The sequence below is a fragment of the Dichomitus squalens genome, assembly GCF_000275845.1.
Source record: "Dichomitus squalens LYAD-421 SS1 unplaced genomic scaffold DICSQscaffold_64, whole genome shotgun sequence".
NCBI classification, from domain to species: Eukaryota; Fungi; Basidiomycota; class Agaricomycetes; order Polyporales; family Polyporaceae; genus Dichomitus; species Dichomitus squalens.
The window spans coordinates 20,147-43,153 of record NW_006766946.1 but is presented as its reverse complement, the minus strand read 5'-3'; the positions used below and the strand labels follow the sequence as shown (position 1 = coordinate 43,153).

General features: G+C 56.9%; 7 protein-coding genes across 7 annotated transcripts; 4 read left to right on the top strand and 3 right to left on the bottom strand.

Annotated features, from left to right (window-relative positions):
• Positions 1-1,442: 1,442 nt before the first annotated feature.
• On the top strand, positions 1,443-3,598 carry DICSQDRAFT_183502 (Creatinase/aminopeptidase; the record flags this gene model as incomplete). The annotated part of the gene is made up of 7 exons (XM_007370246.1): positions 1,443-1,464; positions 1,522-1,589; positions 1,777-2,381; positions 2,435-2,649; positions 2,696-2,781; positions 2,840-3,178; positions 3,254-3,598. The coding sequence occupies 7 exons, from the start codon at positions 1,443-1,445 to the stop codon at positions 3,464-3,466; spliced, it is 1,548 nt and encodes a 515-aa protein (XP_007370308.1). The 3' UTR covers positions 3,467-3,598.
• A 482-nt stretch (positions 3,599-4,080) lies between these two features.
• On the bottom strand, positions 4,081-6,263 carry DICSQDRAFT_140767 (MFS general substrate transporter). Its single transcript, XM_007370245.1, has 5 exons — positions 6,191-6,263; positions 5,884-6,123; positions 5,691-5,832; positions 5,140-5,407; positions 4,081-5,084 (listed from the first exon to the last, which is right to left on the bottom strand). Exons 2-5 carry the CDS (start codon positions 6,073-6,075, stop codon positions 4,205-4,207), a joined length of 1,482 nt encoding a protein of 493 aa, XP_007370307.1. The 5' UTR covers positions 6,076-6,123; positions 6,191-6,263; the 3' UTR covers positions 4,081-4,204.
• Positions 6,264-6,748: 485 nt separating this feature from the next.
• On the bottom strand, positions 6,749-8,487 carry DICSQDRAFT_157633 (FAD dependent oxidoreductase). Its single transcript, XM_007370244.1, has one exon. It carries the CDS (start codon positions 8,383-8,385, stop codon positions 7,087-7,089), a length of 1,299 nt encoding a protein of 432 aa, XP_007370306.1. The 5' UTR covers positions 8,386-8,487; the 3' UTR covers positions 6,749-7,086.
• A 2,323-nt stretch (positions 8,488-10,810) lies between these two features.
• On the bottom strand, positions 10,811-15,093 carry DICSQDRAFT_163641 (uncharacterized protein; the record flags this gene model as incomplete). Its single annotated transcript, XM_007370243.1, has 8 exons — positions 10,811-12,117; positions 12,192-12,803; positions 12,886-13,186; positions 13,248-13,433; positions 13,498-13,594; positions 13,894-13,926; positions 14,538-14,711; positions 14,771-15,093. 8 exons carry the CDS (start codon positions 15,091-15,093, stop codon positions 11,108-11,110), a joined length of 2,736 nt encoding a protein of 911 aa, XP_007370305.1. The 3' UTR covers positions 10,811-11,107.
• A 624-nt stretch (positions 15,094-15,717) lies between these two features.
• On the top strand, positions 15,718-17,398 carry DICSQDRAFT_163640 (uncharacterized protein; the record flags this gene model as incomplete). Its single annotated transcript, XM_007370242.1, has 6 exons — positions 15,718-15,829; positions 15,888-15,956; positions 16,028-16,647; positions 16,708-16,876; positions 16,937-17,025; positions 17,108-17,398. The coding sequence occupies 6 exons, from the start codon at positions 15,718-15,720 to the stop codon at positions 17,195-17,197; spliced, it is 1,149 nt and encodes a 382-aa protein (XP_007370304.1). The 3' UTR covers positions 17,198-17,398.
• Positions 17,399-17,588: 190 nt separating this feature from the next.
• Positions 17,589-21,339, top strand: DICSQDRAFT_174403 (uncharacterized protein; the record flags this gene model as incomplete). The annotated part of the gene is made up of 7 exons (XM_007370241.1): positions 17,589-18,252; positions 18,305-18,591; positions 18,660-18,761; positions 20,700-20,743; positions 20,799-20,806; positions 20,862-21,013; positions 21,073-21,339. 7 exons carry the CDS (start codon positions 17,589-17,591, stop codon positions 21,337-21,339), a joined length of 1,524 nt encoding a protein of 507 aa, XP_007370303.1.
• A 614-nt stretch (positions 21,340-21,953) lies between these two features.
• DICSQDRAFT_163639 (uncharacterized protein) lies at positions 21,954-22,982 on the top strand (the record flags this gene model as incomplete). Its single annotated transcript, XM_007370240.1, has 4 exons — positions 21,954-22,305; positions 22,375-22,425; positions 22,482-22,598; positions 22,847-22,982. Exons 1-4 carry the CDS (start codon positions 21,986-21,988, stop codon positions 22,980-22,982), a joined length of 624 nt encoding a protein of 207 aa, XP_007370302.1. The 5' UTR covers positions 21,954-21,985.
• Between the last annotated feature and the right edge of the window lie 25 nt (positions 22,983-23,007).

Here is a 23,007-nt window from a genome sequence, read left to right as displayed (position 1 = left end):
GGTCACTAAGGAAAGCGGTAATATGCTTCACCTGACGGCGATATGTCCCGTCTCAGTTGATGTTTTGAAACTGTGGTGGTGTGGATCACCGACACCGACGTTCACTGTCAACTGCGGGCAAGCAGGATGATCTCAATCATGCGAACGCACCTTACAGCAATGTATTTGAGCGGGACGTCGAGGTTCAATCCTGGATGTACGCGTTTGAAAAGTACTGGCAATGCCACGTCCACCTCCCAAGATGCTGGCTCAATTTTATCTTGGAAGACTGTGAGATGAAGCACAGTCCGTCTCCAGATGATGTGCACGGATTCTATCTGTAGCTGTCGGAAACAGCGCTCTTGACAGATCCCCGTTACAGAGACAGGTTGTCGGTAACGATGAGTTGACAGGGAGAAGAACACTGTGACCGCGCGTGAAATACATAGGCCATGTCATCAAGGGGTAAACAGCCACATAGATGCGACGTTGGTCGATAGAGGAGCTGAAGAGATCTTGACTCACTCATTTACCTCAGTCATTACTGAGCTGCCCACGCGCATATGGCCTGCTCCGGGTTACTTGTCTTTGAGGCATTATCAAGGCCATGTCATAGCATGTCAAGAAATCCCTGCCTGTTTGGTCTCAGTCATCGCAGCATGGAACAAATCGGGATGCATGTGGCTATCGTGGAGAGAACGAGCGTGACGTACAGCTTTGCCAGTGGGCGCCACCTGATGTAGTGCCCCCGAAGGTCCTGAGTGACCGAGCGGACAGCCTATAGAGGATGACAGGCGAAGAGCACGGAGCTGTGCAACAATGCATCCGTGAATTCGATGTGGTTCCCATAGCAAAAACCGTCCGCCTCTAGCATCCATACGATGGTGGACCTGTGGTGCTACCTCAAGAACCTCAGCCTTCTTCTCGGCAGCCTCCCATGTGAACATCGCCGGCAGTTGCTTCAGCCCTACCACATTGATCTCCCCGTCATTCAAAACCAGGTAAATATACTCCGCAACGATCGCCGTCTCCAACCTCCCCCCGTCAGAGTCCGAGCAAAAGTCATCCTCAGATCCAGAACCTCAACGGGTGCGCCCCCTCACGGGGCACAACGGGGACGTCGAGCACATCGGGCATAGCAAGCTTCGTCATGCTCAACTGCACTAGCTCCGGGCAGTGATCAGCGCAGTGCCGGAGGGACGTGAGCGGGGGGCTAGTGTGCGCGCGAAAGGGAGCGTAAGCGATGTGGGGCTTCTCAGGGCTTCTCCACGCGCTTCCAGTCCTTCGCATATGTAGAAATCGACGCCGCCCCGCGGCACGGGACGCTTCGATGTCCGGGCCGCGTTAACGCCCGTGGGTGAGACCGTTACTCGATTGAGACGTTGGACAGCTGGTTTTGCGCTCAAACCACCACCTAGATCGAAGCGATTTGCGTCGGTGAATTGCTAATAAATCGACATATCATGACGCACAAGAAATATCCCGGTATGCGTCAGGTTACGTGCTAAGACGATCCGGATGGTCGACTGACATAGCCGCAAGCCTCTCAGCATGTGCTGAAAACATTCACCAAGCTTATCGAGTTGCTACCTGCCGTGGAACAAAACAAGGTAGATCATGCAGACTACCGACCCTTGTTGCGTTAACTCACACATATTGCAGCCTCAGATAGTTCTTCTGGCGGGAGAAGTGACCCCTTTCCGCAACGACACCGATCGCGAAATGCCTTTCCGACAGGCTAGTAATCTGACCAGATCTGACCGACCGACCAAGTCTAATATCGTTGCTTACTCGTAGGAGTCGAACTTCTTCTACTTGACAGGATGCAAAGTCCCATCGTCCTACGCGCTGCTTACCTTTCAAAGCGGCACATCTCTCGCAAACAAACCCCCTTCGCATCTCTTCATCCCCAAGGCAGAGCTCGCAGATCTCATGTGGTCTGTCCCTCCCCCTTCCATTGCAGAGGCGACCGCGACGCACGATGTCACCAGTATCGACCATCCCGCCGCGCTCCCTGAGGCCATCCAGGAACAGATCAAGGCCTTCCCTGGGGCGATCGTGCACATCCTCCCCACATCGTCTCTGTTTCCGAAGATCCCTGCTCAGTACACCGCTGCTTTTCTAGCTGGAAACGTCAACGTTACTGAGGACTACCTACTTACGGCGGTTCATCGCGCGCGGTTGACGAAGGACGCAGCAGAGATTGAGCTCATCCGCCGCGCGAACCAGATTAGCTCACGCGCGCATGAGACCGTCATGCGCGTTCTCGGGCAGGGTATCCGTGGCCAAATCAAGCGTGGCAAGGGTGCAGGCACAGAGCGCCCTCTCCTCCCCGGCGAATGGCTCATTGAACGGGAATATGAGGCCGAGGCGCTATTCGTGGCATCCTGCCGTAGAGAAGGGTTAGGTCTTCTTGCTACGTCTGCAAATCCAGAGCATGCTGACATGTCACCAGCGCGGAGCACCAGGCGTACTTGCCGATCGTCGCGGCTTCGACGCGCGCATCGACGCTTCATTACTGCTGCAACGATCGCGAGTTCTCGTGGGGTCCCGTTGGTCCGCACGATCACCACAACACGAATGATCTCGCCCATGATCACGAGCGCGTGCTCAACCCGCAGGTGCTACTCATCGACGCCGGTTGCGAATGGAGCTGCTACGCTGCTGACAGTAAGCGAGTCCCCGCATTCCCCCAGTCTCAACTGACTTGGTTCAGTTACGCGCACCATGCCCGTGGGCAACGGAGGGAGGTTCACGCCTGAGGCGCGTGCTATCTACGAACTCGTTCTCGAGATGCAGCGGGTGCGTCCACCTTAGTCTGTCTATCAGACTCACCGACTCACACCCCGACACTCCACAGCTCTCGATGGAGGCGCTCAAGCCCGGCCTGCACTGGGACGCAGTGCAGCTGCTCAGCCACCGCACACTCGTCCGTGGCTTCCAGAAGCTCGGGATCTTCAGGTCGCCGGAATCTCCCGGGTCCGGCTCGTGGAACTCGGAGGAGGCGATACTCGCGAGCGGGATCAGCGCCGCGTTCTTCCCGCACGGGCTCGGGCACTCGCTCGGGCTCGACGTGCACGATGTCCCGAGCGCGAGCAAGCCCGACGTGAACCCGACCATCGAGCACCTGCAGCTGGGCCACGAGTCGTTCTACACGTATCTGCGGCTGAGGCTGCCGCTAGAGGAGGGGATGGTCGTGGTGAGTCCTCTCGCTCTCGCCCGCCGTGCCTGAGGAGGTCTTCTGGAGACGGAGTGAGGCTGACTTGCTGCATAGACTGTCGAACCCGGCTGCTACTTCTCGCCGCACTTGATCGCACCTGTGCGCGACTCGAAGCACATCGACCAAGAGGTCCTCAAGCGGTACGAGAGCGTCGGAGGGGTCCGGATCGAGGACGTCGTACTCATCACTAAGGACGGCTATGAGAATCTGACGACTGTACGGAGCGACCCCGACTGGCTTGAGCAGGTCTGCGCCGGAGAAATATAACAAGTGTGGCGCTGTGTGATGGATGCGGAGTCCGAGGAGGCTCTACCTTCGCCTTGTGCGTGTGTGCGATTTGCAGGTTTCGATAGCTGTTGTATGATTATGATAGGACAGCACAAATGAATGAATATTGCGAAACTCGTGAGTGACGAAGGGAGACCCACATATGGAGGCCACAGTGTTTATACATACAGCCATACATATAGCACGGAAAGCATCATGAACGTGATGGTCCCGAAGTTTTGTTGGCGGGGCGCTGAGCTGAACCCAGACCGCATTTCAGAGCGTACATCGCCTTGATGATATCTGCGGCTGCGACTGCGACGACCGGAATGGTTGGGTGGCTCAACAAACAGCCAGGGAACGCCATGTACGCGCAGGTCGAGGAATCCGTACGTTGTAGGCGGGGCATTCGTCTCCCAAGCGTTTCGACCTCCGCTGTGACGTCTCTGTTCAGCACTGCGTCTCGGAAAACTGGCAGGTCCAGTAGAAGGCGATGACTGCTTCTAGCCGAAGTCTGCACCTATATAGCCGCTTCACCCCCTCCTGTTATGCTCTGTCCCTTTGGTTATCAACTATGCTCGCCTCGCGTACACCCGAGTTTTCAGTTCTATGAAGGGATCTATGTGTAGTGTATTGACGTCTAAGAGTAGTGAAGCAGACAAACCCACTTTCCGCGCGGGAATGTACGGCAGGACTACGATTTTCGAGCTCGATGCCATTTCTAGTGCCCCGATCTATCTATCCAGTCTTCGCCTTCAAGTGCCTCCACAGCGTCGTGAACATCACCGTCCCGATCCCAACGTACGCCAGCTGGACGCCAACAAAAGTCAGCATCCCGACCTTGACGCCAGAACCGCCCCAGACGGCGCCCGTCACCCGCCCGGTATAGTTGCTCCACTGGATGAACAAGCTGATGCGCCCGTTCCACTCCCCAGGCAGCTGCTTCGACAGCAACGAGAGCGTCACCGTGCTCGCGACGTTGAACCCGAGCGCGACGAGGAACCAGCACAGCCAGAGCGTGCCGTAGCTGACCGTGTGCGTGCGCAGGACCGCCATCGCGATCAGCAGCCCGGCTGTACCGAGCGACGTGCCGAGCGCGAGTGTGTGCCGGTCCTGCACGCGGCGCGCGAAGCCGAGGTTGAGGAGCAGGAACGGGATTGTGCACGCGCCGCCGAGCGCGATCAGGTTCCCGGCCGCGAACGGACTGAAGTGGAATGGGTTCGCGGGGTCGCGGGAGCTGGTGAAGACGGGGATGTTCGACTCCCAGGCGCCAAGGATGAAGAACGTCGTCATCGCGAACCAGCACATCGTCGCGGACACGCCCCACTGCTGGGGGGTCATTTTGTGAATTGGGGCAGCGCGAGCCCGGGAGACAGCAGGGGCGTCTTCTGACTCCGCTACGCGGACAGAAGGGGTGGCTTCCCGCTTGTCGTCTTTGTCCGTCTCACGTGCGCTCGGGGCGGGCATAGAGCGGAGGGCGACGGGCTTCTGAGGCGCGCGAGGGACGTCCTCGAACCATATGCCCACGGCTATCCAGAATATGACCCAGCAAGCCGCCATGACCCACGCCGGGCTGGTGTACCCATTGAAGATAGAGTTGTTGAAGCCGACTTTGAAGCTGTAGTGGCGTCAATAGGGCGAACAATGTAGTCCGAACGTAAACAGCGACCTACAGGAGACCCCCGAAGAACGGGCCAGAGCTGAAGCCAACTCCTTGACCGAGGACCAGCCAGCCAGCGAGCGTTGTCCTCCGTCGGAGGCCAACGATCCTAGGGTCCGAGCAGTACCGCTTGTTGTACATCCAGAATGTGAAGCCGCAACCGCAGACCATGCGGCCCAAAAGGATGAGGTAGAGCCAGTTGGCGCGATACGCGAGGCCGTATAGGATATTGCCAACAACCATGGATGCACATGCGACATGGATTGGCCGCTTGTAGCCACCTGCAACAAGTTCATTGTCAGATATAGGGATGGACACGGGTCGGGTCAGCCCGCCTCGAGTCCGGGAGTATACCCATGTGGGTATGGAGAGGGGAATTTTCGTTGCCCTGCGGTCAACGGACTCTTAGAGTATAGGTAATATACGAACCACTAGACCATCTACCCGTACCCGACCTACTCGGGTATGTACCCGCGCTGGTACGGGTACGGGTCAGGTTGAGATGCGCACGGGTGGACCCGTGTCTATTCTTATCGAGAGCTGCATTCCTTGCACACTACTCACCTTGATCGAGACGCATCAGGGGAAGGAGCGTGACACCAGACACGGCTGTTGGGATTCCGATGACTAAACCGGAGAATGTCGATGAACCGCCCAGATGTCGCGCGTAGTCGTTGCTCGAAGAAACAATGATGAAAAACGTTATCTATAGGCGGTCAATTTCTGCACTGATGTGACGAATGGGAGAAATGCATACTTGGAGCAAGACATTCGAAATGATGACGATCACCAACGATGCGAGCTTGGGAAGCTTCACTTCTTCGTCGACCGCAGAGCTAATGGTGGTTTCGTCGGCTACTCTATCCTGCAGCCCGCCATCTCGTACAGATGGAAACCTCCTGGGCTGGGAGAGATTCAAAATAGTGGAAGGAAGCCTGAAACCCTGCATGCTCAGTAGGGCTGAATGGCGTATGACTCGGCCGCAATAGAGGGATCGCTGTATAACGTAGTCGGCATCATGGGCGTCAGTAGGAAACTCGCGTGCAGGTTACATAGTATCGCACCGGAATACTCAAAGTCTCGCCGACTGTTGGAGTCGCTAGTCACACTCTCCAGTGAGCACTGGATGAGGATCAAGGGCAAGGTCAGGTTGTCGCTTCGCTTGCCGCCTCCTGGGATGATTGGGCGTCAGGTGGACGGCCACCCGTTATTTGACAGACGCCAAACTATCCGTGCTTCGTCGCGGGGCACCCCAACCAGCACTTGTCTCGAACACATGGATACCCAGTACTGAGTCGCCTAGTTTTCGGAGGTGTCAATGTCTCACAACAGTCCACCATCCTGTTGGGATTTGGTCGGATTGGACATTACTCTCGTGGGTACATGTCCTGTTATGGATGTGCTTAGTCAGCACGTAGTAGTTTCCACTCCCGCTGTACGCTGCTGAGTACTTCTTCCTCATGCGTTTGCAGAGCTCAGCCAAACGCAATGTACTGTGTTCTCGTTCTCTGGCTCCCCGCGAATTCCAACACATCCATACCGCCGAAAAGAAACCGCTCAGGTGAGTCAGGCTTCCGACCCCGATTTGTCGTCGTGTTGACGCAGCACAAGGTTCTGCATGTCAACGTGGCCTCGGAAGGTGCGTCAATTTTATTGACAGGAGTCAGAGTGCGAAGAGATGCGATGCGTCACGCTACAGATCCTGTAAGCTTACACGTAATGGCCGCGCTATCGTGCCATGAACATTTCGACTATAACTCAATAGTAGGACAAGCAATTTGTTCTGGAAACAACACAGCAGCCTCGCATTGCTCCCGGAACAGTACAATATGACCCCATTATATAAAGATGCAAGATTACAGGTGAGGCAAATGTTGCGTTTGTGAACATACACGGACTGATTCTTCGACGAAAGGGAATGTCTCCAGATGATTAGCGGTATGTCCTTGCGGTTCCGATCCTACAACCTCGCCGAGAACAGCTCTCCGACCTGTGCATGCTTGCGCGCGCGATCCGCGTCCGTCGCCAATGGCGACGGGGCCTTGTCCTGCAAGGCCTCTTCAACCATGGCCAGCACATCTGCCGCGCAGCCGAAGGCAAGCGACCACCCCGCACCTCCATGGCCGTACGTGTGGATGATGCGGCTGTGCTTGAGTATAGACTCACCCGCGACGGGGCGGAGCTCGCGCTCGACACGGACGTTTTGCTTACGGAATGGCCGGAGGCCCTGCGCGATCGGATAGTCGGGGTCGACACGAGCGTTTTTGAGCTGCGGCAGGAACGCCTCGGCCCGAGCGCGCATGCGCTTGATGATGGGGGTGTCGAGGGTGTAGTCGAGTGCGCTCTCGTGCGGCTCGGTGATGCCGCCGATGATGAGGATTTTGTCGTTGCGGGGGACGAGGAAGACAATCTCGTTGGCAACGTCTGCGGAGATGCTGAGCGCAGCGTCGATGACGGGGAAGTCGGAGCCGTCGTTGATGACGCGGATGAGCCCGCCGCGGATGGGATAGCACGACGCGTCGCCTGCGAGCTCTGTGCCCGCGATGCCCGTCGCGTTGATGATGACGTCCGCGGCGTACTCTGCGCGAAGGGCCTGCTCTTGTTGGAGGAGATCGCCGTGGATGGTGCGGGTGACAAGTCTAGCCCCTTTCCTCTGGACGAGGTCCATGAGCCAGGTCATCGCGCGGTCGGTGTCGATGACGGGTGCAAGCATCTCGTAGGCGTCGACCGCGCCGTACTCGGGGTTGACGTCGCGCTCCTGTACGATGGATGGGGTGTGGCGGAAGCCCCGGACACCGCTCGCTGCGATCTCCTTCATCTTGGCCAGCTGGGTGGCATCCTCCTCGACGTGGAACGGGAAGAAGAAGTCGGCGGGTCTGACGGAGACCCCGGCCTCTCGAGCGAGGTCAGGCTTGGCGGCGATGGCGTCCCAGATGTGGTAAGAGACCATACACCATTTGCGAGAGTGCTGGAGCGAGATGGCGTCGGTGTGCTGTCCACAGACCGCTGGTGGGTACTCCCAGAGTGCGCCGGCGATCTGCGAGGTCAGTCGCTGCTCCTTGCCGTACGAGGCCCATTCGCTGGCGACAATAGTGACGTGGTAGCCCTTGTCGAGGAGCGCCCATGCGGTTATGAGACCGATGACACCGCCTCCGACGATGAGGGCTCGGGGAGAGTATGGGGTAGCCGGCTCGAGGCAAACGGGGGATGGTGAAAGGTCCTTCCAGAACACGAGAGGTTGGGCGTTGGTAGCGGCCATTGTGGATGGAAGATGTCGAGATGCACGGGCAGAGGACTCGCGAAGTGTCTTTGGAACTGAGGAGACGTAGTGTCGTCCATCCTGGCCTTATAAATCTCCTGCTAACTCCCCACCTCTCCGGTGCTCCGCCCACGAGCAGCGACGCTCCCGGCGCGCCGGTGCATACCCAGGCTTTTTCCAACGCTTTGGCTCTATTGACAGCGCCTCTAGTTTGTAGCATACGTCCCCCGTAAGTCATTTAGCCGACGAATACTAAAGGACATGGGGAGTGCGAGTAGTGGCAGATGATCTTTGGTATGTCCCATAAGAGGAATCGAGACGCTCAATGCCGCGATCGCCTCTGAGTGTCCGGAAGCTGGGTCGTTCTGGAGCGACGGATGAGGCCTGCGCATCAAATTCGGGCTTCAACATCAACCCGCAGGTCGTTACTACGTTTCCACCGCTGACGTGCTCCCTGGCGGTGGAAAAGTGCTCCCGGGTGGTATAGCGCCGCGAGGTTGGCTTGTCAGTTAGGCGCGAAACCGTGACATGTGAGCGGGAAAAAATGACATGACGCCCGCAAAATAACCGTGTGTATAGCTGCAGAGGGCAGCATGACTAGCTCCGTTCCGACACCGGGAAGTTGCTGGTACCCTCCAGACCGTATGGTTTCCCCGGAGGCTGCGAGCTATTGCGTGCTTGAGCGTGGCGGATTGGGATTCACTTCGACAATTGGAATAGGTGTGGGGTCATAACAGTGGCACGTTGCTTCGAACTGAGATCCGTAGCATTGCAAACGTGCCCAGGGCAGGTGCCTGTCCTGTCTCTGTTCCTTGGCCCAAGCAGAGGATCTGACAGCGGCTAAACTCTTCTTGTACTGGTATTCCAACCTGACGGGCTTCGCAAGGTCCACGACTGAATGGTCAGTGTTACCGGACGTTTCTGAGGGCCCAGCCATTCTCGGTCCGATGAGCGTTTCTGGAGACAAGCTCAGCGCCGCTTAGCCTCTGCGTCTTACCGCTCAACAAGCATTGACAGACGATCAAATCACATTGCAGTCAGAACACAGTGCTGTTCTCCCTAGCCGAAAGAGCTGTGTGGACAGATAGGTCGGATACCGTACAGGCGACAGAGCATCTATACATAGCTCGCTCGAGAACCTGTGGATGACAGGAGTACGTACATCGAATTTGTATTGACCTCCTCCTTCTGATCCTCAATTCATACACGCAAATCATTGTAGCGACGATACCGGGACTCTACTGGAAGGGTTCTGGGCTGGGTTGGCCGTTTGACCCAGCAGCAAACTTACGAGGACGTTCAGCATGGCGGGAGACTGAGCTCTCTTATCCGTCCGAAAACAGAAGGTCGAGTGTCACAAACGCTTTCCGCTCTCAGCGGGTCTACGATGGCGAGGCCAGGTCTTCTTGGGTCTGCAGTATGATTTGCTGACCATGCGTCTATAGCACGCTCGTACAAGGTCGTCTAGCCGAAAGCCGAAGGACGCAAGAAGCGACTAGGCATACCAGAACAGTGCATCGGGCTCTGATCCTTCATAGTACGCATTCGATTTACTGCTCAAACGCCCGGAAGCGAATTGATGTCAGTCGGGAGGCTGAGGAAGCAGTCATTGCCGTATCCGCCAAACGTGCGTTATGCCATATTTCCAGTGTATCATCGCTTCGGACCGGAGCCTCGGTCAGTGCGTACCAGTCCTACGGCAATTCGTACTGTACGTCATCGTCGCAGGCCGTATTGCCCGATCAAGCGAAGCCAACCGCTGACAAGATCGAGTGAAGTGGCAAGGGTGCCAATCGTAACCCGGGGTGTTCCGAATCATGTTCATAATTCCCCAGAGAGGAGTCCGAATTGATGTTACTGGAGACACTACACAGGGGGTCATGCAGACGGCATGACCCCACTGTGAGTCAAATCCTGGTCAAACACCGACCGCTGTGGGGCTCCGTACGGAGCTCGGATTCGAGGCTCGTCGCCGTCACTGCGTCAGAGTGTACAGTCCCGGGTCGGTATGCAGGTCAAAGAAGTGGTTCGAACAGTCATAAAGCCTCCGCTCTCATCGGAGACAGACCTCTGAGGAGGCACCGGACTGTTCGATTCGATGCGACTTTGGACACTAGCCGTCTGAATGCAACGTCCGCTAGGGTACCACTGGCCTTAAGAAGCATTGACACTTCAACCTGGATCCTCTTCAGGGCCTAAGTCAGTCACACGAAGCTCAAGTGCACGGCAGCAGCGATGAGTACTGTGTATAATCTGTAATTCCCCAATAAAACGGCCGAGGCGGAGCTGCAGACATTTTCGGCGGTACCCCGTAAAACGAACGCTGACCCAGGTGTACTCCGGAACGTTGCTGTACACTCTTGAATGAGAAGCAAGCTTATAAAGGCAACATGGCATAGCCACAGGCACGAGCTAGGGTGATTGAGTGAAAGAGCTACTGCAATGGAACACGAGATACTATACATGCCAATGATATGCACACTCGGTATACAGGTATACGACTAGACTACGCGGATCCATCCGACTAAATACACCAGCAGGCTTTTCCTGCTATTACGAGACTGTACTATGTTCCTCCATGTCAGTTTCTCTCCTACTCCAGGTAAGTATCGTACAGATTTGTAGATGCGAGAGCAGACAAGAATGCAGGTACGAAAGCTTAGAACTCGAACGCCAAGGAAACTCACTCACACTCTATCACTTGGATCCGACCGGCTTACAATCAAGCCTCCTTGTCCGGACCAACTGTGTCCTTCTCGTTAGGTTTACGAACGTCCTCGAAGGCAGAAGCATCCGCAGCCTCCGACGTGGGTGCCACGAAATGCGGCTGCAGATCGCGCTTCACGCGCTCCGCAACGATGATCCCCTGCCTAGCATCTCCGCCGTTCAGCGGGCTGCTCTTGAACCACCCACCCTTCGTCCCGGCCTGGTTGCCCGATGACGACGCCGCACGGCGCTTGCGCTCGATGAGGATGGCCTGCTCCAGGGACGGTGCGGGCGACGCGCTGCGTGAGGGCGGCCCGAACGCGAGATTCAATCCGGGGGCTGGTATGACGGCGATAGATGGGCCAGGCGTGATGCCCTGCACAGACCTCGCGCGACCCATGTTCGCAGCACCCAAGACGCCCTCCGCAGATGACACGACGGCCGACGCGCCTGCGGCGGCTTTTGTGGCTGCGACAGGAACAGGAGCGAGCGGCGGCGCATAGCGCGAAGCGTTGGGTTCGTCAGCCGGGATCGTCACGGGCTTCTCAGCAGTCCCGGTCATGTCGCAGGTGCACATAGCCGCAGAGTCCCCTGACACCGAGATCGTGACCGCCTGGGGCGCCACGACGCCCTCGGGTACGGAAGGAGGAAGCGGCGTCCCGTCGGGCACTCCAGTCTTCTCCCTTGCCCCGTCCTTCTCCTTCTCGGGTACATCCGCATCACGAGGAGTAGGAGGGGCGCTCCGAGACCGCTGGAAGCCTGGCACCTTGAAATTCAAGCTACGCAAAGCGGGAAGCGCCTTGGGCTTGGCGATGAAACCCGAGGTCGACACGGGGACGTGAAGGGTGCCATCGGAAACGCCTGGGACGACAGCGGTCGCGGCGCTGGAGTCGGAGGCCGCGAGCTGGGGCGCAGAACCCGTCCGCTTGAGCGAGGGCGCGGCGTTGGCCTCCGCCTGGGCGTATGACGACAGATCAGGGTGTCCCTGCGGATCAAATTCGTCGTAGATCTCCTCGCCGATGAGCTCTACGCGAGAGAAGCACGCGGTCGTGTCAGCGAGATTTAGCGAGGCAATACAGTGTGCGGAGTCGTTCACGTACCTTCGAGCACGTCTTCCAGCGTTATGATGCCCAGCGGCATGACGGCGGGATCGACGCTCTGCAGGAACTCGTCGACGCCCTCCTTCGTGAGAACAGCGTCTGCGGGCATGCTCTGTTCCCAGCCCCGCCAGCCGCCGACCTTGGGCAAGGTGAGCCCGTGCTTCTTCGATTCTGGTACCCCTTTGTCAACAACGCCCATCTCGATGTCAGCGGGGCGTCTCGACCTCCCACGCCTGTGGCTCCCTTTCCGGACATGTGCCTCATCCCCCTCTGGCTCAGCATCGGCGGAAGACTCGTCGTGCAGCGTCTCATCGTTGCTACTGTGCCGCTTGGGCTTCCGCGGCCGCTTCTTGTGCGAGGCGCTCTGGGCCTCGTCCTCATCCGAGCTGGAGCCCGAGTCGCTGTCGCCGATCCCGACGGTGCTCCGTAGACGCTGCGTCAGGCCACGCTTGACGGCCTTCTTCACGCTCGTCGCGCGCTCAACGCTGAACCGCGACACGATCGCCATGTGCGACCGGCCCTCCTGGAACTTGTCCAAAATGCCCAGCAGCGGCTCGTTGTTCGGCACGAACGGCACCTTGTTCAGCGGGATCTTACGCACCGGCGTCGCATCTGTCCCGTAACGTTAGCATTTAACCTTTCGGGCGCAACCGCCCGCAATAGGCGCTGGACGGCGGCGCGCTGTGCGACGCACCGTTCGGGTCGAGGAGCACGCACTGCTTGACAAGCAGGATGCCGACGATCTTCTTGACTTTCTGCGTTTGAGTCTGTCTCCCGTCCAGGCTGAGGCGCGAGGAGCCAGTGGCGTCCGCGAGGTCAGCCTCAGAGATGTGGCCCTGGGCTACGAGCCTAGGCACGGGGATCTCGACCTCCTCGTACACCGGAATGCGGGAGTGGCCCGTGCGGCAGATCCTGCGCAATGTCTCGTAGTCTAGCTTCGCATCAATACTCAACATGAACACGTCCTTGATCGGGGTCATCGCCTGCCTCACAACCTGTGGGGTGCTGTCGGCGTCAGCATTTGGCTTGCTCCGGCACCAAGGATCCTAAGCTGACCTTCTCCTGCAAGTCAAGAGCGCCGCCGATGATGGTCACGGTGTCCATCTTCAAGTCGCCTCCAAGCTCGCCACCGTTAGAGTGCATAGCGATGAGCTCCTTGAGCTCCGCTCGCCGGTATATGATGCCGTGATGCGGCCCCAATACGAACTCCAAGAGTTTCGCGACGGGCCAGGCGGCAATTCCCTGCAGTATTTCAGATCAGTATACAGGGCGGAAGATCCGTTCGGACGTCAAGTCAGACACTCACCAAGGTCCAGATGAGCACCTGCACGAATCCAGCCATCTTCGCCCCAAAATACAGTCCGTACCGCGTGCACAGGGACTGCGGGATGATCTCCGAGAAGCTAAGAATTGGGTGTCAGCGAACGTCTTTGACGAATACGCTACCCCAGAATTGGAAATCATAGCGGAAGGGGTGCGCGCTGGTGGAGATGTCGTGCGCATTATTGGAAATCAGCCGAAAAGGCGGAATGGCCCGGGCCCATTGTCTCCCTGCGCCGCAAGCGGTATGACAATTGCGTGAACGTCAGGACACAGGTAGCCGCTGTCCGGCATGTGGCCACTCGTGCGTGCATCGCAGAGCCGCCGAGGTCGGGCCTGGAGTCAGGTCGACAGAGACAGCGTCAGATTTGACGTATCGCACCTTACGCCCCAGCGGTAACCTGGGACGTCGTCTCTGAAGCGCGAGCATCATACAGTCGCAAGGTCCGTACTTCGCATATCAACCCACGCGTACTGTGAACATCCAACCTCAGCGTCCTGGATCTCATGCAATCCCAGCAGCAGGGATTCTACTCGTCTTCGATATCGTGGCGGCCAGAGATTGGGCGGTGGCGACCTTTGGTAGCAACGGCCTCAATTCGTGACCGCCACAACACCGACATGAGTACGAGATATTCTTCCCGGTGTGAACTCTCGTTCCAGGCACTACCGCGTCGACCAAGTCTATATTCGTATCCGCTGGCACAGCCCAGCCCGACAGTTTCCTACGCAGTGCACATATGCAGCGCACGTTCGTAGGTTCGAAAACCTAGAGCGCCTCGAAACTGGACAGACGTCACGTGGGCATAACGCGCGGCCCACGGGAACGCGTTAGGCGCGCCGAAGTCGGGTCATCAGACCAGTCACAGCACTGCCCTGTGTGAAGCTCGGAGCTGGACAGCCAGCGACGGCGTTATCAAAATAGGAGACCAATCAAGCCGAGGGCATAGTGTTCAAGATGAAGTAAACACGTAAAGGAAGGTGCATGCTGACGTAGAAGGATGCCAAGGAAGCAGGGACACGTACATGACGATGAGGACGGTGCTGACGACGACGCTCTGCACGCCGCCGCCGAGGACGGGGTCCGCGATAACGGGCAGCGTCTCGTTCACGATCATGTTTGCCAAAAGCAGCGTGACAAGGAGGAGGTGCCCGTTCTTGCGGATGGGTTTGATCTTGTTGGCGTACAGCTTCTGTTTCCTGCATCGCACCCGTGCCGTGAGCTTATCGCACGCACGTCATATACGTGGTAGACTCACGGAGTGCCACTGACACTGAGCACATTCAGCTGCGTCTCGTCCAGACTCATGTAGCCTAGGGTCAGACCGGCAAACAGACCCGACAGGAGGACGAGGATCGGGATGAGGCACGAGAAGAGAACGAACTGAACACGGTGGTCCGCGTCGTGGATGTCGCGGCGCACGAGCGCGTGTACGCCGCTGCCACCGAGGGTGGAGGGTTCTGCTCTGTAGGGATCATGGACACGCAGAAAGGGAACATGGCGTGAAGCTGCAGATGCTAGGCTGATGAGCAGTCTTGGAAATGGGGAGGCGGGGGTTGCAGGCGGTTGGGGCGGGACCATTCGATAGGTGTTGTGTCGTAGTGGGACGCGGACGTGTGTATGCCGCGAGGCGTGTACTAATACCTCCTAGACGCCTACCCCGCATGAGTGAGCTTATCAGCGGCAACTCCCGGCCGTCCGGGCTCTATCTTATCGGTTCTTCCCAGTGAAGCTTGGTCTTAGAGGTAGGAACACAGGGTTCGAGGAGCTATTGCTATCTGGCCGACTGAAGGTGTGTGCGGCAAGGCTCGAAGCAAACACGGCGAACAAAGCTAGGCAAGGGGCGATGCTCCAACGGGGAAGTGAATGCGACATCCACAAGCCCGCACTGTGTCTTCAACCTCTTGACATAGCCTTTGAATCCTTCTTTGTGATTGATAGAGTTCTTTAGTCACCTCAAGTGGCCCATAAGTCTGGTACAAATGGTCTCATCCAGCTCAAAGCAGCCTCCAGCAACATAACGACGCTACCCCGATATGGAAGCTCCCGCGCCACGACGTCCAGTCACGTGTATCGCGAACGCGTCGCGCGAAGCCCGCAACGCGTCTCATTTTCTCTGCCTCCTACTACTCGCCACCTCGAGTCCTCTGTTCCACCCCTCGACAGTCTACATTTACACCTTTAACACTGCTTATAAGTTCAGTGATGGCCAGAGATGACGTCGACATGCAAGACGTCGCGTACGATCCTGACCAGGACCCGGAGGCCACGCGTGATATCCGGAGAAAGTACAGGCGCGCCGTCCAACAGCTCACCGGTATGTCCTCGCGCGCCCGTTTCCCCTGCCATGTTTTACCGAGGTACCTTCTGCCTAGAAACGCAGGATATCAGCACCGACGAGGTGGCCGATCAGCTACGCCAGGCGGACCTCCTCTTCAAAGAAGGTGTGCAGCGCCCCTCCTCCCATCTCGCTCGCGTCGTCTGACCCTCGCGTTTTCTCTCCGTATACGAACAGTGCAAGGGATACAGGAGGCCACCAATGACTCCAATCTCCTCGTTCAGATCTCCCAGATCGGCGCCGCGAAGGCCCGCGCGATGAAGTCCGGCTCGGGCGCGTTCGACACGGACGACTTCGTCGCCCGCCTCATCACCTACATGGGCGGGCGCAAGCCCACCTCGTCGGTCGACCTCGACGACGACGACGACGAGTACGGGGAAGCGTACGACGGCGCGGGGGGCGCGCCGCTCGACTGGGAGCGCATCGGGCGGAGGGCGCTCGGGAAGAGCAGGCGGGTGCCGGCGATGGACTTCATGTGCGTGCTCTCGTGTTTGCTTCTGCTGCTGCTGCTGTCGCCGCGGCGGCGTAAGTTCGAGGTGGTTGACGTAGACCTGGGCTTGTGTTCTGGGGCGAAACGCGAATGCGATGTGGACGCGGACGCGGATACGGACACGGACGACGGTGCATATGTGGATCCCGGGGACAGGTTGGGGCCTTTGTCGATCGAGCAGAAGAAGCGCACGGCGGCGAAGAGGGCGAAGCTGGAGAAGAACAAGGAGGATCTGAAGAAGCCTCAGGAGATCACGGAAGACGACATTACGCGGTCCGGGAATGAGACGACGAAGAACGTCGCTGCTGTGCGTTCTCTTGCTTCTCTCTCGTGCGCTTCTAGGCGTTGACATGGGGATGCCACACAGCTCGAGCACATCCTGAACAAGATCGAGGGCACCGTGAACATATTCAAGTTCGTCATCAACCCGCACGACTTTGGGCAGTCCGTGGAGAACCTGTTCTATCTCTCCTTCCTCATCCGAGACGGCAAGTGCGCCTTCTTCACGGACGAAGATACCGGGGAACCCGTAATCTGTGAGCCTCGCTGTCTACCAGCTATGCAGCTCGTCTGACATGCATTCTCATCGTCTCCAGTGCTGTGCGAGCAGCCGACGCAGAAAGACTACCAAGAAGGACTGGTGAAGCATCAGCTCGTCATGGAGTTCGACATGAGCACATGGAAGGTCTGCCCTCTTCGCCCTCCTCCCATCCCTGTGCCTTTGTAGTTGACATAGCTTGCGTCTTGTTCTTGTTCCTGCCACGCAGCGCGCGATCGAGGTGTTCAACATCACAGAACCCATGATTCCCCAGCGTCCCAAGTCGGAGATGCGCATAGGCCAGAAGTGGTATGGCTGAAGGGCAAGGGTCCGCCAACCATCCACTCCCTCCTCGTTCTGCCTCCCTATTTAAACGGCGCGACGGTCGACGATATGACGTCAGGCAATGCACGCGGGCGTGTGCGTATGTGTGTATGCTTGGATGCCAGCCGCGGGTGTGTGTTTCTGCCTACATGATTGTAATTTAGCGTAATGTTATGGTACAGCTCTTCTATCTTCCTATTGACCATGGCCGGATTCTGATCTTACTCAAACCAAGTAGCACGGGACTGAGCTGCCCTTATGCAGTCGGCCACCGATGCCTTGAAGTCGCCAGTCCCGCCGTTCTGAGCCAGGGCCCTCGCTACCGTCATCCTGCTCCTTGCGCGTGGAAACGCTATTGGACGTTGGTCCCACACTGCGTAGGCATCATGCACAGCCTGATCTCTTGGAGACATGCCGTACCCACGGACACTTCAGTGCTCCTGTTCAGCTCGTCGTCCCTCCGCGATCTTGAGGTGGCCGTCTCGCGTCTTGGCACCCAGTCCGGCATGACGATCAACTCCTTTGTCCTAGCTGGGCCTCCCAATTTGAACCCCATGTTTATGGCAGTGAGCGAAGCTGCCCCGCTCCTCCATCGCCCCACGCTTTCTGGAAGACAAGGCCCTGGTCCGGCGATCGTACCGCATATCGTCAAGCTCACCCATGTGTGCGAGCTGCTCCTCTACAACCAACCGATAATAATCAATCCAGAGCAGATGAGCATGCTCCTTGAGAATCTCTGCGACCTGGAGAGCCTCCACGCGTTTGTTGTCGACTTCTCCAACCCTGCATCTCAGGTGTATGCCCCCTCTCTGCGGAGTCTCCGCCTCAAAGGCGAATCTCCTGACCTACAAGGCGTGCTATCCGGATACCTGAATGTGCCTCACCTCCGCAGTGTCATTTTACAGGCGTCGGACGAGCATTACACCCAGAAGAGCCACAACATCTTTCATCTCATCACACAAGCGAGCTTCGCGCTGGCATCCTCATTGCGCGCGATCAGCATCACCCAAATGGATGATCCCATCGACGTCGTCTGGAATGATTCCCACAGTACGCTCCTTCTCGAGCATCGTCGAGCCTCTCTTCGCCCTGCGCGAGCTAGAAGACGTCGACCTCTGCCTTGCGAACGCCCTCATGCCGTTCGCAGACGCCGACGTGGAAGCAATTGCGAAGGCCTGGAAACGCGTGCAGAAGCTCCACATAGCCTACGCCCCCTTTCGCGCGCACACTCACCCCCCGCTCACGTCCCTCCGGCACTTCGCTGACCACTGCCCGGAGCCAGTGCAGTTGAGCATGACGGAGCTTGCAATATTCGACACGCTCGGCTTCCCCGTTGTGCCGCGTGAGGGCGCGCCCCCGTTAAGGTTTCTGGACCTGAAGATACCTTTGGTCGGAACTACGATGGGGGAAGGCTGGAGACGGCGAACATTGCGGAGTATATTGATTATCTGTTCCAGAACCTGGTTTTGAATGACGGGGAGATCAATGTGGTAGGGCTGAAGCAACTGCCAGCGATGTTCACATGGGAGGCTGCCGAGAAGAAGGCTGAGGTTCTTGAGGTAGCACCACAGGTCCACCATCATATGGATGCTAGAGGCGGACGGTTTTTGCTATGGGAACCACATCTATTTCACGGATGCATTGTTGCACAGCTCCGTGCTCTTCGCCTGTCATCCTCTATAGGCTGTCCGCTCGGTCACTAGACCTTCTGGGGCACTACATCAGGTGGCGCCCACTGGCAAAGCTGTACGTCACGCTCGTTCTCTCCACGATAGCCACATGCATCCCGATTTGTTCCATGCTGCGATGACTGAGACCAAACAGGCAGGGATTTCTTGACATGCTATGACATGGCCTTGATAATGCCTCAAAGACAAGTAACCCGGAGCACTTGTTAGGCGCGTGCCAGTGGGCAGCTCCACAATTACTCGGCCCAGGTGAACGAGTGAGTCAAAAATAAAAATCAAGAAAGGCTCTCGAGCTCCCCTATCGACTAACGCCACAATATGCGTCAATTTACGCTTTCATCACACGGGCTCTTCTCACTGTCAATTCGCTAGCGGCAATCTGTCTCTGTATCGAAGGGCTGTAAAGGGCGCCGTTTCCCCGAACAGTTACGGATGGGCTCTGAGACGAACTGCGTTTCCTCTCCTAGTCTGTTAGAATAAAGTTAGGCCAGCATCTTTGAGGTGCCAGATGTGGCATCTCCACTATCCTTCGACCGCGTATACCTAGGATTTGAGAGCCGACGTCCCTGCTCTCGCACCGTATTGCTGTAAGGTGCGTTCGTAGACTCAAGATCCTCTCGCTCGCTCGCAATTGAGAGTGAACTTCGGCATCGGTGATCCGCATGAACACAGTGTCAATAATCAACTGAGACGGGTCATTTCGCCGCCAGGTGGAGCACGCACTGTACTTGCGCTTAGGTGAGTTGGTCTCGCTTATACGATTTTCAGTGATCTGTAGACTAATGAAGCTCGACATGCCGGGGTTGTTAGTCCTCCGCGGCTCACAATCGATAAAGGCCATACTTACTCGGACCGTATGTCTTCCCTTGCCAGGCATGGTATGAGACCCACGTATCCATATTGTTCAAACACTTATATGGCCATGAAAGTAGTTGTCAGTCTCGGATCCAAGATGCCATGTAATCGGAGACTTCGCTACTATCCGAGCAACTCGGTCAGCTTCTGCCTTCTTCTAGCAGCGCTCTTCATCGGCCTCCCTATCGTTGGTGCTCAACTTCAAATTGAATTGACACCGAATCCCCCTATGCAATGTGTGCCATGGAATTTCACATGGACTAGAGGAACACCGCCATCTACTCTTCAGATACAGCCTGATTCCTCCAATACCTCGGTATCGCAACAGTACGGCCCGCTCACCAGTCTAAACGGATCCGTCATCTTGTCAACAAACGTCTCTTCAGGAACGACCGTGCGAGTTGTGTTCCACGATTCAGCTGGGGTGACCTGGACTGACTGGTTCACAATTCAACCAGGCTTGGTCGACTCTTGCCTGTTATCGAGCGGCGTTACTACTCCAGATGCTCCGTCGGCAACTACGTCCCCCAGTTCCACCCAGGTTTCGAGCTCTGGAGTTACCTTTTCTGGTACACCATCCAGCGGGGTGGAGACTCGCTCACAACCTGATGTCAGCACAGTGTTTGAGTCCCCGACCATCACAACCATCATCTCGCCCAGTGGATCTAAAGACAATGGCTTACCGCCTACAGCCCTTGGGGGGATCAGTCTATCTAGCATTGTTGCCTTCTCCTCTGCTCCCAGCCTCCAATCAAATTCCCCGTTCCGAACCATAGCTCAGTCTACTGAGAGCTTTTCCGGTGCAGGGATTTCTACCACAGCCTCCTCGAATATTTCGCCCAGTGGATCAGTGACAAAGGACAATAGCTTACCGGCGGCAGCCCTTGGGGTTATCGGCGCTGGCGCTAACGTCTTTGTAGTGCTGATCGCTGTCCTTGTCTTCTGGCTAGGTAGATCGCGGAAGGCCTCTGTGTGCGGAAGGAGGTCAAAGACACCAAGTGCGTCATGAGCAGAACATTCAGTGTTGCATGACCCACTGAACCCTCACAGTAGACTCGGAAGTACATCACCGTGATGATGACTCCACCGGACAGCGTCGTTCGAGCCCACCGTTAGGCCGAACGGTCCCGACAGGAAACTACGAACAAGCTCGTCATACCTATGTAGCGAACCGCCCTGGTTCTTCGGCACCTGCTATGCCTGCACGGGATAGCGACTTGATCATTGAACCGTCGCAGTATGGCGATGATAGGAGGTCCTCTATTATGGTGAGACATGTTGTATGGATCGGAGAGGATTGGTATTGAAACGTTTCTCGGTATGCTAGGTCGAACTATTCTCAAGTGGCCGTGGCTTTGCTACCAGCAGTCGCGAGGGCCCGCTTCGCACGGATCCTGTCAACCTTCCCTCCAAATACGCAGAGCTACGTGCAGAGGCCCAAACTCGCCGACACAACGAGGCTCAACGTGATCTCATGGAGCTACCGCAGTCGGAATGCAAATGCGATACGGGAACAACATCGCCACAGTACGACACAGAGGATGTGATGAGCGAGTCTACACCCCCTGACGCCCCGCCCGCCTATTCTATGTGATAGTATGGAATACTGCACCTGTATCGTAGTCGTTGACAGAGTAGCCCAAAGACCTCGGTGATGACAGTGACTTGAAAGGTAGTGATGATTCAGGATACCCAAAGAGATGTAGTCATAGGCTTTAGATTTGGCACAGAAGATGAATCCCATTTCCGCAAGAGTAGAAAGACAGAGATGCTAGACGTCCAAACCATTGGATTAGATTGGATTGAGGTCAAGCTGCATCCCCGCTGCCGCCATGCAGGGCCGCCTGGCAACTGCTGGGCATTTCGGGCCGGTTAATCGCCTGCGACGGGGCAATCAACAAAACACGTGATGCGGCCCGGCTGCTACCGCGGTTCTGCATCATGAGCGTCCGACGACGCACAATGAGTCCTTCTCTGCTTTTCTTCCTTTGTGCCGACCACGCTCGCGTGCATGCGTCTGCTTGTATGCGCATCTCTAAAACAGCTGTGAATCTCGACAGGCAGAAATCAGCAGTCCTTCTGATCAAGATGGCCAGTGTTCTAGCTACATACTGTACTAGAAGCTGATCATACGCAACCAGCAGCGCCCTCGTCTCACAATTGTTCCGATCTGCCTTCGGACGGAAGGTCTATAAACACAGACTTGGAGCGAGCTTGTCCGAGAACCTTGGCCTCCGACCATGCGCTCCATCTTGCTCGTGGCTGCCCTCCCGGCGTTTGTGGGCGCCAAAACCTTGTCGGTCGACTTTTCGACCTTTGCGTCGTCAGGCTTGACGGTCGCCCAGTTTCTCGACCAGAGCTCCCTATACGTCTCAGCTTATGAGGTCCAGACGTCCTACCCCAGTGATCCCACCGCGGACCCATTCTCGCATACATTCGTCACTGATAACGTAGACATCCAGGATGGATACCTGACGCTTAGAGTCTCCGGACCCACCGGGCAGGGCGCGTCTGTCCTGAGCGCGGAGGTGGGCACCTACGACGCGAACATCCTCTATGGGTGAGTCTTTCGCCTCTCCCATAGATGCCCAAAACGCTCTTCATCGACTTCGACTTACGCCGCTTGCAGGACATTCAAGACCGTCGCCATCGCATCCCCTGTACCCGGCGTCGTCCACGGGTAAGAGATTATCGGCCTCTCATATTGAACCGGAACCTGGATCGTGATTCCATCAGCTTTTTCACGTACAAGAACGACTGCCAAGAGTCCGACATCGAGCTCCTGACGTCGTTTTACACCACGGGCAACACCTTCGTGCAGCCTGGCCTCCAGCTCACTAGCCAGGACCTCCAGTGCGATCACACCCAGAACACTCACAAGCAGGTTGCGTATCCATCTGATCCCACTATTTCTGAGCACGAGATTCGCCTTGCTCATCCCTCGATTCTTTCCTCTTTTCATCTTCGCTCTGCCCCTGTCTGCGTGCTACACAACTTCTGCCTCCTCCGAACATCGTCCGGCACATGCAGTATACCCTGATCTGAAACCCGAGTGCCACCACCTACCTGTTCGACGGCACGGTTGTAGCGACATTGAACAGCAACGTGCCTACTGAGTCGTCGTCTTTCCTCTGGAACTCGTGGTCTGGTGGCAACGAGCGCTGGTCTGCTGGCCCGCCCACTCAGGATGCTATCCTGAAGATCAAGAGCAGCTCGCTCGAATACGAGACGGCTTGAGCCTCGAGAATAGACTCACTAACGT

Coding starts and splice junctions, on each gene's coding strand:
- DICSQDRAFT_140767 (XM_007370245.1), bottom strand. CDS start 6,075: ATGCAGGGTTTCAGGCTTCCTTCCACTATTTTGAATCTCTCCCAGCCC. Junction 5,833..5,883: donor TTTCGAATGTCTTGCTCCAA/GTATGCATTTCT, acceptor GACCGCCTATAG/ATAACGTTTTTCATCATTGT. Junction 5,085..5,139: donor CCGTTCTTCGGGGGTCTCCT/GTAGGTCGCTGT, acceptor ACGCCACTACAG/CTTCAAAGTCGGCTTCAACA.
- DICSQDRAFT_157633 (XM_007370244.1), bottom strand. CDS start 8,385: ATGGCCGCTACCAACGCCCAACCTCTCGTGTTCTGGAAGGACCTTTCA.